This window comes from Bos taurus, chromosome 10, assembly GCF_002263795.3.
Source record: "Bos taurus isolate L1 Dominette 01449 registration number 42190680 breed Hereford chromosome 10, ARS-UCD2.0, whole genome shotgun sequence".
Lineage (NCBI taxonomy): Eukaryota > Metazoa > Chordata > Mammalia > Artiodactyla > Bovidae > Bos > Bos taurus.
In genome coordinates, this window is record NC_037337.1 from 25,077,402 (window position 1) to 25,091,655 (window position 14,254).

Below are 14,254 nucleotides of genomic sequence, written 5' to 3' on the forward strand. Positions count from 1 at the left end.
GTCTTCCAATGAGTCAACTCTTTGCATCAGGTGACCAAAGTGTTGAAGCTTCAGCATCAGTCCTTCCAATGAATATTCAGGGTTAATTTCCTTTAGGATTGACTGGTTTAATCTCCTTGCAGTCCAAGGGACTCTCAAGAGTCTTCAACACCACAGTTCAAAAGCATCAACCGATTTCCATCAGATCACAAACATTTTCCCTGGACTTTGGTGTAAGTTACAGGACAATTCCACAGTGCCAGTGAGTCAGGAGAGGGCAGATATTCATATCCTTGTTGGTCTTCCCAGCTCTCTCACCAACATTTTCTAAAACGTCCTCAATACCATATGGTCTTTGATAACTGACCCATGTAGGTCTTTAATCACCATAATATTGCTTACTCAGAGATCCTTCTCAGGAAATCTGTACCCCTACACCCTGCTGTGGGTGTGGGATATTCTATGGCTGTAGCTAATTCTCTCTACCATCCCCAGCCACACTCAAGTACATAGGAATCAATGCACTCTCCCACAAGGCTCACACCTGGAACTTTGAGTTCTACTCAGCCTTTACTCAAAAATGGTAACATAAACCTCTGATCTGAATTCCTGCAACTGTCTAGGCTTCTTGTTTCAACCAGTTCTCACCTTCTGATGTTAGTCCTTCCATCAACCCACCAAATGTGTCCTTATCTAATCCACCAATGGGGTTGCAGTTGAAGATGAAGATGGGTGAAGATGAGGTGGCAGATCTATAACTAAAATAATTCATGACTTACAACTTTTTCAAAATAGTTGCTTAAGACTCCTTTCTGGGACTTCCCTGGAGGTCCAGTGGTTAACACTTGGCCTTCCAATGCAGGGGGACTTTCCAATTCTCTTTCCACTTGTGTGCCTTCCAATCCCTGGTCTGGGGACTAAGATCCCACATGCTTCACAGGCAAAAAGCAAAAAACATAAAATAGAAACAATATTGTAACAAATTCAATAAAGGCTTTAAATGGTCCACATTAAAAAAAAAGACTTCTGCATTTATGTTTTTCCATTATTTTCTAAAGCAATGAATATCAAACACCTTGAATATCTACATGGGGAAAGAGCAAAATGTACCAGGAACTATGAAGGAGTATCTCAGTTATCATATTAAAATATTGTCATATATAAAAGCATAATAATACCAATTCCAGTGAGTAAAGTTATGGTACAAGACTAAAGTACAATAAGAAGATTGTAAAATATTTCAGTCATTCAGACCAAACTGTGTCTTTAATTTCCCTTCAGAATCAGCTGTTTTCAGAATTATGAAAATACTTCCCTAATCAATCAAACCTTCTACACTGTTACTCTTAATCCTCATCTACAGCTTAGAGAGGTAACAGAATGTCTGTGCCTGCAGCCTAAGCTCTCCAAGAGGCACTGCCGGGGCCCCAGCAGGTTTGGGCACAGGCTGCAGGTGCCTGGGGAGCACTGTGTGCTCACTGCACAGAGGTAGGTGGCTGAGTCGCTGGGCTCGGAGTCTCTGATACGCAGGGAGACATGCTTGTTGGTTTTATTGGACTGCGCTGTAAATTTTCCTTCCTCTTTGTTGTTGTTGGCATACACGTACAGCAGAAACTCAGGGCCTTTCCCAGGGTACTGTCTGTACCATGCGAAGTACTGAGAACTGCTGTCAGAATAAGTGCAGCCGAGAGACGCGGCGGCTCCCTCTGGGACGGGCAGAGACGCAGGACTCTGCTCCACTGTGTTCTGCTGGCTGCTCACCGCTGTGCAAAGAGACATGAACGCTCAGTCAGAGAAGGTGGGTTAGGTGGTGATGCTTCCTCTCCAGAATTCAAGTTATCTTTTCACAGGCCTCCCACCTCTACCATCCCTTATTTAAGGGAAATAGTGTTTATGTTTCTCCATGAGTCTAAAAGGGACAATGACTCCAAATAGTGTATTTTATGGTCCCATAGAAATGCCCCAAACTTACAGATCAACTGAAACCACAGGATCACTAATAAAACTCTTGAGGATTTCATCATTCTTTCCTCCTCTTGTTCACTGAGGATTCAAATTTTACGCCCTAACAAAAAAAAAAAAAAAAAAGAGTCGAGCTCAGACATTTCAATTCTTCTGCTTTAGAAATCATAAAAAGAGCCTGTTGTATCAAAGACAAAAGAGACTTTTTTCATTACCCAAGCAACACACACCACCAAGCTCCTCCTCTCTCCTCCCACTTTCTCCCTCCCTCCCTCCCCCCGCCCCCCCCCCCCCCTCTCTCTCACACACACACACACACACAGAGGAAGGAATACAAGAGTAGGGTCCCTGAGAAGACACTGCCATCTTGTGGACTCAAGACCCTGATCAAAGAAATATTTGAAGCATACTATGGGAACTGATGAAAATAAAAATTTGCCACTTTGGTTACATTAAAAATTTGAGAAGCATAGGGTCCAAGTCAATGTGTGTGGGGATAGAGTGATATCTGCATGTGTGTTTTACATCAAATGGCAACGCTTGTCCGATTAGAAGCAGTTTTGTCAAATGGCCACTCTCTCACACTGAAAAACCAGTCCTAAGATATTCTAGTGATAGAAATCTGGGCGAGGCTCTCATGATTCAGGGGATTTGTGTAGCTTTTCTTCATATCAGGCCAACACTTCCTATCTTATTTCCCCACCTCTATGTTTAAAGAAATCTAATCTAACTCGAATCCTCTTAAGACACAATGACCTAAAATCTAACTGAACAAACATGTTTCCAGCTCACAACTTGGGCAGATTTTTAACAAAGTCAAGGACTTAATTCTTAATTCCATTTTGTACCAGTGGCATATGTGTGAGGAATCATCGCTTACTTGGACTGATGGTAGAAGTAGATGGACCAGCTTTCAGTACCTAGAGTGTAAATAGAACCTGAAGGACATGTTCATGAGTCTAATCCCTCCTTTTGTACACAGCCCTGGCATCTCAGGATTAATCTCCAAAGTTATGGGTCTGGTATCAATCTCTCTAACAAGCTTCCCTGGTGGCTCAGTGGTAAAGTATCTGCCTGCCAATGCAAAATATGCGGGTTCAATCCCTGGGTCAAGAAGATTCCCCAGGAGAAGGAAATGGCAAGCCACTCCAGTATTCTTGCCTGGAAAATCCCATGGACAGAGGATCCTGGCAAGGCTATAGTCCATGGGGTTGCAAAAGAGTCAGACATGACTTAGCAACTAGACAAGAACAGCAACAATCACTCTCTGCCTTTCTATTGTACCCTAACCAGCAAACCAGGTTTATCAGAGGGCTACTATGCAAGAAGCTTAACTGAGTCTAACGGAAAAAGAAGCACAGACAAGTACTGTTCCTTCTCATTTCACTTCCTGCCTCATGCCCTTGTAGAAGCTAGTGGCTAGAGACCAGCAATGCAGCAGGTCTCTTTCTGCCCAAGAACTAGGTAAACAGTATCCATCAAAGATGGACTGGTCAGGTCCTCCCTATTCCCACCGACGACTGTGTAGGAAGTAGGATGAGGGAGAAGATGCTAACAGTGGGATCTTTTTCTTTAAGAGAACACTGCTTTTGACAAAACTTACACAGCTATTTCTCACTCTCCTCCTCTTCTGGGAATCCTATTAAACTTATGTCACAAAATTTGACAGTGTCCCCCAGGTCCTTTAGTCTCAGTTCATTTTTCTTCATTCTTTTTTCTTTCTGCTCTGACTGGACAACTTCAATTAACCTATCTTCAAGTTCTTTCTCCTGCCTATCCAAATCTACTGTTGAATTTTTCTTAGAAAATGTTCTCTGTGTAACAATTTCTCTACCCTGAGAAAGTGCTGAGTTATGTTACATATAGACAAGCCCTTTGCGTTAGTCCTTGAGGGAGCCACGAGACAGGTTAAAGCAGTGAAGCTCTGCTCTTTCATGACAAAGAGCTCTTCCCCCTCCACCATTGGAACCCACACTGGAGATGCAGGCAGCTATCTAAAAACTGTCATGGATCCAGTGATGGAAAGACAGAACAAGGGTGAGTGAAAACAGCACAGGGCTTTCCTGTCAGGCGTCTGTTTCCTTCTACTTATGTGTTTGCTTGGCTACTGCACAGCTCTCTGTGGTGTTTGCCTCTATGTACAGGTAAATGTGCTGAAGTTTCCTGTCTTTCTAAGCGGTCCTCTTCCTGGACCTTTGGCTAAAGACAGAAGACTCTTCATGGCCTTTTTTATCTACATCTATTGGCATTTCCAGGTTCCTGGCTTCTCTAGGACTCACTTGGGTTACATGAGGCAAAAGGAAGCTCAGGGAACTTACTGCTCTATCACTCCTCAAGCCCCAAGTTCCTAGGCTAGTCTGGCTTCTTCTCTCCAAATTCTTATGTTTTTCTTTTACATGTGGTCCAGGGTTTCTAACTTTCCTTAACAGGTTGAGTAGGAAAAAAAAAAAAAAATACACCTACTACAGCTGGTCAGAAGTGGAAAGAAAGCATGATGCTTTCTTCTTTGCCTGAAGAGTGAACCTCTGACCAGCTTGGCTAGTCCACCTTCTTGGCAGTAGGCCAGTCAAAATGGTATTAAAATTATTTAATTCTTGTTCAGCCACCTAGATTCTCCTGTTGAATAAATACGGTTCTAGATTCTGAAGATAACTGTGGTTTACTTGAATACACTGCTCTAAGAATTCCCTTAAATGGCCCAGTAGGCCCAAGGTGGTGAATATAAGTGATCTCTGTAAATGGAGTGAAAATGCCCTTATTCCTCTTGCTCCTTATCATTCTATACAAAAGTTTTGAGTGTGATTAGGAAATGAATAGGAAAAATGGCAAAGTTAAAGCTGCTAGAATGATCATACCAGTTTTGTTGCAGTGGAAAAGGAGCAACAACCCTGGTACTAGAGAAGGGAATACTTTAGACCCTGGAAAGTTTGTGTTTGTTGGAAGGGAAGATTGTTCATGCTCTCTTTGTATGCTAGACCCAGCATTGCAGCCTAAGCAGAACAACCATATGGTCTGTGAAAACAGAAAAATTGGTATGAATACGGCTTGTCCTGGACTGTTCTGTTTCTGACATCATCAACGGAAGCTGTTCAACATGGATTCCCAACCCCTTATGTGTACAAACCTATAAATCAGCACAACTTTGTTTCAGTATGGCGGGTTCAAATGCATATGCTTTTGGTGTCTGCCCATCTTGAATTATGCCTCATGAATGACGCTGCTCATATAACTTAATAAGTGATGTAATGATGATTCTAATCAAGTTGAACAATAAATTTAAAACTGAACCAATCTGTCTCCCTTGGAGTTATATGTTTGTGTTTGGGAAGAAAGAACATCTCTCCATTGGGAAGGATGGTTGATCTTTGGTCCCTTTTTAGAAATTAAACCAAAAACCAGTGTGTCCAATTCCCTTGCATGGGTCATAATGACTATTATACGACATCCAAGCTGTTTATATCCTGGAACTTATTCACAGTTGACTGAATCTGGGATCCTAGGAGACATGACTGAGCTTAATCATGCAGATTGGTCTCATCCTGCTATATAAATTTCTGCTCACAGTTGCTGTTTATTTGCTAAGCTGTGTTCAGCTCTTTTATGACCCCATGGACTGTAGCCTGCCAGGCTCCTCTGTCCATGAGATATTCCAGGTGAGAATACTGGAATGGGTCACCATTTTCTGCTGCAGGGTATCTTCCCAACCCAAGGATCAAACCAGTGTTTCCTGTGTCTTCTGGATTGCAGGCAGATTCTTTACCACTGAGCCACAAGGGAAGCCCTGCTAATAGTGGATTTAATTAACTGTTGTTAGAGAAAAATCAAATAGATTTAATCTCAGTCTTTGTCATTCAGAGAAATAAGAACAGTGGATGGAGTGGCAAACTCTCAAGAAAAACTTCTAGAAATGAATACAATTTAGAACCATGAAGTGAATGTTGTTGAAAGGCAGTTCGCTGTGAGTCTCTTATACTTCTACATGATATTCTGGGTTTACCAACAACGTAAGGTCATTACCACTCAACCTGAACCATTTCTCAGAGTTGTGCTTGCAGCGTGTAACCTTGATGGATGGGGTAATGTCTACTCTGAGACAAAGAGTGAGCTTGCTTACCACTTGGCAATAGCAATACCAAATAGCAATGAATTCCTCAAGCTTGCTATTCATCAGCTGTGACACAATCCCTCATGCATAGCATCCATTTACACCCCTGAACTCTGGTGTTGGAGAAGACTCTTGAGAGTCCTTTGGACTGCAAGGAGATCCAACCAGTCCATTCTGAAGGAGATCAGCCCTGGGATTTCTTTGGAGGGAGTGATGCTGAAGCTGAAACTCCAGCACTTTGGCCACCTCATGAGAAGAGTTGACTCACTGGAAAAGACTCTGATGCTGGGAAGGATTGGGGGCAGGAGGAGAAGGGGACGACAGAGGATGAGATGGCTGGATGGCATCACTGACTCTATGGACATGAGTCTGAGTGAACCCTGGGAGTTGGTGATGGACAGGAAGGCCTGGCGTGCTGCGATTCATGGGGTCGCAAAGAGTTGGACACGACTGAGTGACTGAACTGAACTGAACTTAACTGAAATCACCATGAGAGACTTATGGACAAAGGCATCTGAAGCAAATATGCTAGTGTTCATGCTGCTTGCTGTGTCCTAAGTAGTAGTATCCTTCATCTCTGACACAGAATTTGTGACGTTACTGATAGCACCAAAGAAACAACAAGCTATTAGCCTGTAAGAGAGTAAGATCTGCTGCTGCTGCTACTTCTGCAGCTAAGTCGCTTCAGTTGTGTCCATCTCTGTGCGACCCCATAGACAGCAGCCCACCAGGCTCTGCCGTCCCTGGGATTCTCCAGGCAAGAACACTGGAGTGGGTTGCCATTTCCTTCTCCAATGCATGAAAGTGAAAAGTGAAAGTGAAGTCGCTCAGTTGTGTCCGACTCCTAGCGACCCCATGGACTGCAGCCTACCAGGCTCCTCCATCCATGGGATTTTCCAGGCAAGAGTACTGGAGTGGGGTGCCATTGCCTTCTTTGAAGTAAGATCAAGACCTGACAAAACCCTGTCTGCCACCTTTAGAGATACTATAATAAATACTTGAATTTGAGAAAAATGTTTCCCCAAACTGGTCTAAAATGGATCTTTTCTGAAGGATATTCTTTATAGCCTCACATGGGACTTAACTATTATTTCTAATGAAATGCTTTAGCAATTCTGTTACATACTTTAATGGAATAAAGACTCCTGGGAAATTAGTGTTACACACTCAAATGACTATTAATCATGTGAGGAACCTAATACCAGTACACAATCAAAAGTAGAATAAAAATGAACCAGCCCTCTGACCATAATTATGATCTCTAATCAAAGCTTTTTAAAAAAAAACTTATCTCCTATAAAATGTTTCTACCAAGGCTAATTATTTGAATATGTTTCCTGAGACTTTCTCTTGCAGTAATTTGAAATCAAATTTTGACACGTGCTCATAATTATTTGACTTGAAATTCCTTTTATATTTTCCAAAGTCTTTGGGACATGTCTTTTTTTTTTCTCTTTTACATATTTCACTTCAGGGTTTCTAGCTTTCAAGTTGACCAGATTCATTGAGATTACACCTGATAAAATGAAGTCAGTTGACTGAGGACAGACTGAGACCCTGCGTAGATCTAATTATTTAACAGAGCCTACAGAGCAAAGGAAGGCTGGAACCTGAGTCTTCAAGTAAGAGCCAGAGATAACTGAACTATACCACATAAGAAGCAATGAGAACATACAAATAGTTAAGAGTTTCAAGGGTGGAAATGACAAGAAGGGAAAAGGAAAGCAAAGAGGGAGAAGGCCCACACAATATTTATTTAGTAGATATTTATCACCTGACTACTATGGGCCAGTCACTGTTCTAGACACTAAGAGCAGAGCCCATGAGCAGAACACACAACAGTACTGACCTCACAGGACTTATAATCTAACTGGAGTTACTAGCAATGAATATATTGACATGTCAATCAAAAATACACCTGCTCATTATGGTTATCATTGGGAAATGATAAGGGTGTTTGATACAGGGTTAAGAAAAGGTTTGTGGATGGCTACACTAGTCAGGAAGTTCAGCAAAAGTCAGAAGGTTTTCTCTACAGTAATGATATTTGGAGAAGAAAATAGAAACCCACTCTAGTATTCTTGCCTGGAAAATCCCATGGACAGAGAAGCCTGGTGAACTACAGTCCCTGGGGTCACAAAAGAGTTGGACACAATTTAGTGACCAAATATAAACAAGTGATATTTGACCAGAGACCTGAAGGATGAAAATAAGTCAGTCTCAACAAGATCTGGGGGAGGAAAATTGCAGATAAATGAAAGAATAAGACCCAACGTGGGACAAAATGTGACAAGTTTAGAAAACTGAAAGATCAGCATCGTGACTGCACAAAGAGTCAGGGAAGAGAGTTATGAACTAAGACTGAAGGGTCAGGTGGGATTCACATTGTGCAGAATCTTGTATAGCATGGCCAAGAGTTTGTATTTTATTCTATAGGCAATAGAAATCCATTGAAGCATTTAGGCAGGTAGCAACAACTTTGATTTATAATTAAAAAACCACTGTTGCTACCAGTTAGATTAGTGCTTCTCAAATTTGAAAGTGGTAGAATCACCTGGGGATTTGTTAAAATGAAGATCCAAATTCAGTAGATTTGGAGTTGATCCTGGGATTCTGCACAAGTTCTAATATTGCTGGTCTATATTTTGAATATCAAAACTCTGGGTAATACACTTTGAGAGAAAAGAGACAAGTTAGAAGGTAACCTGGATCAGAACAGTGTTTTCCAAATTTTGTTTAATACATCTTATTTTATGAAGAGGGAGAGGGTGGGATGATTTGGGAGAATGGCATTGAAATATGTATAATATCATATATGAAATGAGTCGCCAGTCCAGGTTCGATGCACGATACTGGATGTTTGGGGCTGGTGCACTGGGACGACCCAGAGGGAGGGTATGGGGAGGGAGGAAGGTTCAGGATGAGGAACATATGTATGCCTGTGGCAGATTCATTTCGATATATGGCAGAACCAATACAATATTGTAAAGTTTAAATATAAAATAAAATTTAAAAAATAAAATTAAAAAAAAAGAAAAGATCAGTTCAATTCAGTCACTCAGTCGTGTCCAACTCTTTGCAACCCCGTGGACTGCAGCATGCCAGGCTTCCCTGTCCATCACCAACTTCCAAAACTTGCTCAAACTCATGTCTATAGAGTCAGTGATGCCATCCAATCATCTCATCCTCTGTCATCATCCCCTTCTCCTCCTGCCTTCAATTTTTTCAGCATCAGGATCTTTTCCAATGAGTCAGTTCTTCACATCAGGTGGCCAAAGTAGTGGGGCTTCAATTTCAACATCAACCTTCCAATGAATATTCAGGACTTGATTTCCTTCAGGATTGACTGGTTTGATCTCCTTGCTGTCCAAGGGACTCTCAAGAGTCTTCTCCAACACCACGGGTCAAAAACACCAATTCGTTGGCACTTAGTTTTCTTTATATTTCAACTCTCACATCCATCCATGACTACTGGAAGAACCATAGTTTTGACTAGATGGAACTTTGTCAGTAAAGTAATGCCTTTGCTTTTAAATATGCTGTCTAGGTTTGTGATAGCTTTGAAGCGTCTTTTAATTTCATGGCTGCAGTCACCATCTGCAGTGCTTTTGGAGCCCAAGAAGATAAAATCTATCACTGTTTCCCCATCTATTTTCCATCTGCCATGAAGACCAGACGCCATGATCTTAATTTTTGAATGTTGGGTTTTAAGCCAGCTTTTTCACTTTTATGAAAATATATTAGTTCTTATTCTCTGTGAGGTACTCTGATGTTTTCTAATCTTATTTTTTATTAAAAAATATGTAAAGACAAAAACCTTACTGATTAAAATAAAAGGAAATTAAAACTGAAATTTTTCACTTAGTAAAATGAAAACTAACTTAAAGTAGTAATATCCTGACTTGGTATAGTATTAGAAAGGCAGCAGCTTCATGGGTTGCTGTTGAAGCCACAGCTTTGTGAAAAATTTCTTCGTGGAAACCAAACATTTAATGTCATGTTTTTCCCCTTATCCAAGCAATTTCACTTCCATTGAAACTACAACTTAAATGATGTTTGTTCATAAAAATATTGTCTATAATACTGCATAATTGGAAAAATACCAAAGAGTGATTAGTTTTTTAAATACATCTAAATAATGGAAATTAGCCAATCATTTAAAATTATGCCTTTAATATATGTTTTCTGACATGGAAATATCTACAATGTTGAGAAAAACAAATATGTTTGTAAATTCCGGGTATATTACAGTCCCTCTCACAGAAAAATACAGCTGTATAATACATGTACCAAAAATTCTGAAAACTGGTGATAGTCATAGCCTTTATGCAATGAAATTATGGGAGTGTTCTCTTTTGAAATGTGTTTATATCTTCTAATTTATTTAAAATTAATATATATATATAATTAAGTAATAAAATTTTAGCTTAATTTAAATTTAAAATACTAGACTACTTCCTTCAAACTCTGGATCCATTTTTTATCTTTAGTGGAAGAAGCAATTGACAAAAGGTCAGAGTGTCTGAGTTCTGTTCCCAGCTCCCATTTTGTTATAAGTCATGCTTTTAGTGGCCATTCAAATCCTGTAGATCCTAATTATTTCACCTATGAAATGAACGGCATGGACTGAATCAGTATTTGCTAAAGTTTGATTGATGCAAGAGGTCATGGTAGGCAGTACATAAAAGAAAATTGTAATTGTTGCAGATAAGGTATTATTTTAATTTGTAATATATTACATATAAGATATTATTTTAATTTGTAATAAAAAAAATATAGCCTGCACATGAAATATATGGTTTCATATATCAGATCAGATCAGATCAGTCACTCAGTCGTGTCCAACTCTTTGCGACCCCATGAATCGCAGCACGCCAGGCCTCCCTGTCCATCACCAACTCCCAGAGTTCACCCAGACTCATGTCCTTCGAGTCAGTGATGCCATCCAGCCATCTCATCCTCTGTCGTCCCCTTCTCCTCCTGCCCCCAATCCCTCCCAGCATAAGAGTCTTTTCCAATGAGTCAACTCTTCACATGAGGTGGCCAAAGTACTGGAGTTTCAGCTTTAGCACCATTCCTTCCAAAGAAATCCCAGGGCTGATCTCCTTCAGAATGGACTGGTTGGATCTTCCTACAGTCCAAGGGACTCTCAAGAGTCTTCTCCAACACCACAGTTCAAAAGCATCAATTTGCCGGGGTCCAGCCCCGGCTGATCCAGGGTATTCGAAGGAGAGATGGCATAGGCGACCTATTTATTTAAATATTTATCAAAGATATAAAGAGTAATAGAATGAGGATAGCTCAGTAGGAAAACTCAGTGGAGAAAAGAGGCTGAGTAGCTTGGTTTACACGGGAGACCAATAAAACTTCAAGACAAGAAGTTTGCACCATTTACGTAGGCCGCAGGTGTCCTTCCGTTCTCCTGAAGGAGAGGAGACACTGAGGCCTCCCCGGTCAGATCTTAGAAGCCCAGGCATAATTAGCAAGCATGGCCGGTTCCGCGCTCCAGATGGAGACTCAGCCAGAATTTGGGAGAGAGCGCGACATGGGGAGACCAAGTTTTGGTCAACAAGGCCCGCACTTTATTTTCCAAAGTAGTTTTTATACCTTAAATTGTGCATAGAGGATAATGGGGGAAGGGGTGGAGTCAGGCAAGGACAGCAGCTCCAGGTCTTAATCGAAGCCGGGCTTTCAAACTTATCATATGCAAAAGTTCAGGTGAATTACATCATCTTCTGGCCAGGAGGCCTGTTAACATTTTAAGAAACTTATCTTTCTCTAAAGGTGATTATTCCAAAGTCAGGCACCAGTCTCCAAAAAAGCACTGGACAAAGCTGCATTCGTATAGGGCAAAGATGAGGTGGGCTCAATCGAGAAAAGAATTAACTCAAGGGTCCAAGGTTACAAACATTGAGGCTACCACTTACATTTCTATACACCCATTATATCAATCAATACACTGCCAAGGACACAGTAGGTAAGGAGTATGGAGACTTAGCAGCAAACATTGGCCCAATAAGTGAAAAACCCTTCACCAATACAATTTCTAATCAATCTTTTAACTACTCAGAGGAATCTTGTTTAGACAGTTTAGAACATCTCCTGCCTCTCACAGTTGGGAGGCTCTGAACAATCACATGTGGCCGGAAAAACCTATTCAGGCAGGCTAGAGGATTTCCAAAGAAGTTTGTAGGTTAAACACTGTCACACCCAGGAATTATTAACTGGAACTGTAAGCTAACTCTTTTTTCAGAGAGAGGTAGTGGGGGACAGCCCCCCGTAAAGTCAGAGGTGTAGGTGAAAGCACAAAGCAGAAAGTAGGCAGACTCTGGTTTTGGGGGTAGATGCTCGAGAATTTCCAGGGGGACTCCTGAAGCTCGATCCCGCCTTTGCGTATGCCGAGCCTCCTTCCTCATGACCTTTGTCATGGGCGGAGTTCCTCACGTTGGCTCCAGGCAGTGATAGAATTCCAGTTGAGCTATTCCAGATCCTGAAAGATGATGCTGTGGAAAGTGCTGCACTCAATATGCAATATGCAATGTGCCAGATCCCGGCATCAATTCTTATGTGCTCAGCCTTCTTCACAGTCCAACTCACACATCCATACACGACCACAGGAAAAACCATAGCCTTGACTAGACGGACCTTTGTTGGCAAAATAATGTCTCTGCTTTTGAATATGCTATCTAGGTTGGTCATAACTTTCCTTCCAAGGACTAAGCGTCTTTTAATTTCATGGCTGCAGTCACCATCTGCAGTGATTTTGGAGCCCAGAAAAATAAAGTCTGACACTGTTTCCACTGTTTCCCCATCTATTTCCCATGAAGTGATGGGACCAGATGCCATGATCTTCGTTTTCTGAATGTTGAGCTTTAAGCCAAATTTTTCACTCTCCACTTTCACTTTCATCACGAGACTTTTCAGTTCCTCTTCACTTTCTGCCATAAAGGTGGTGTCATCTGCATATCTGAGGTTATTGATATTTCTCCTGGTAATCTTGATTCCAGCTTGTGTTTTTTCCAGTCCAGCGTTTCTCATGATATACTCTGCATAGAAGTTAAATAAGCAGGGTGACAATATACAGCCTTGACGAACTCCTTTTCCTATTTGGAACCAGTCTGTTGTTCCATGTCCAGTTCTAACTGTTGCTTCCTGACCTGCATACAAATTTCTCAAGAGGCAGATAAGGTGGTCTGGTATTCCCATCTCTTTCAGAATTTTCCACAGTTTATTGTGATCCACACAGTCAAAGGCTTTGGCATAGTCAATAAAGCAGAAATAGATGTTTTTCTGGAACTTTCTTGCTTTTTCTATGATCCAGCGGATGTTGGCAATTTGGTTTCTGGTTCCTCTGCCTTTTCTAAAACCAGCTTGAACATCAGGAAGTTCACGGTTCACATATTGCTGAAGCCTGGCTTGGAGAATTTTAGGCATCACTTGACTAGCATGTGAGATGAGTGCAACTGTGCGGTAGTTTGAGCATTCTTTGGCATTGCCTTTCTTTGGTTTCATATATAACATTCATTAAAACAAGGATAACTTTTTGCACAGTCATTAAGTAAGTTTAATATTAAATTAGTAAATAATTGTATAAATGGTACACAGATATAAAAAATATGAAGACTATGAACTAATGAGTATGACGCTACTGGTGAGGGTACAGCATGGTGAAAACTTGCTTTCTGAACTGGAGCCTGAGCACAAAGGGGCCTGCCGTCTCACCTGAAGGGTAGACGGTGAAAAGAAATATTGGCAAACAGGCCCAGGAGGAGTACAATTTGCACTGAGGAATGAGCTTTTAATAGTAACAAAAGGAAATTTAATTCAATATAAATTCAGATTCATCACATAAGGGAGGGATAGATTATCCTTGATTTCTGTTTGGAGACAGAGATTTTAAGAAAACTCCCTCTGTGGATAAGGAAACACCTTCATTCTCACCCCAAGCCTAGACACCTGTAAAGAGGCCCAGCTGGAAGTTGTGGGACAGGCTGCAGGTGCTTGGAGAGCGCTGCGATGCAAAGCACAAAAGTAGGTAGCTGAGTCTCCAGGGTGGGAGGCTGAGATATGCAAAACACTGTAAACCTTTTCTTTTCCCAGGAGTTCTTTAAAATTTTTGTCTGCCTCCTCTTTCTGGCTTGATTGAATTAAAGACAAAGATACAAGTCCTTTCCCAGGCTCCTGCTTGAACCACACAAAGTTGTAAAA

At 41.1% G+C, this 14,254-nt stretch overlaps 1 gene segment (V, D, J or C); it reads right to left on the reverse strand.

The window, feature by feature from the left end:
* Nucleotides 1-1,215: 1,215 nt before the first annotated feature.
* LOC100298992 (T cell receptor alpha variable 12-3-like) lies at nt 1,216-2,142 on the reverse strand. The segment is given in 2 exon segments: nt 1,216-1,742; nt 1,952-2,142. Coding segments are annotated over 2 exon segments (462 nt in total).
* Nucleotides 2,143-14,254: the final 12,112 nt, after the last annotated feature.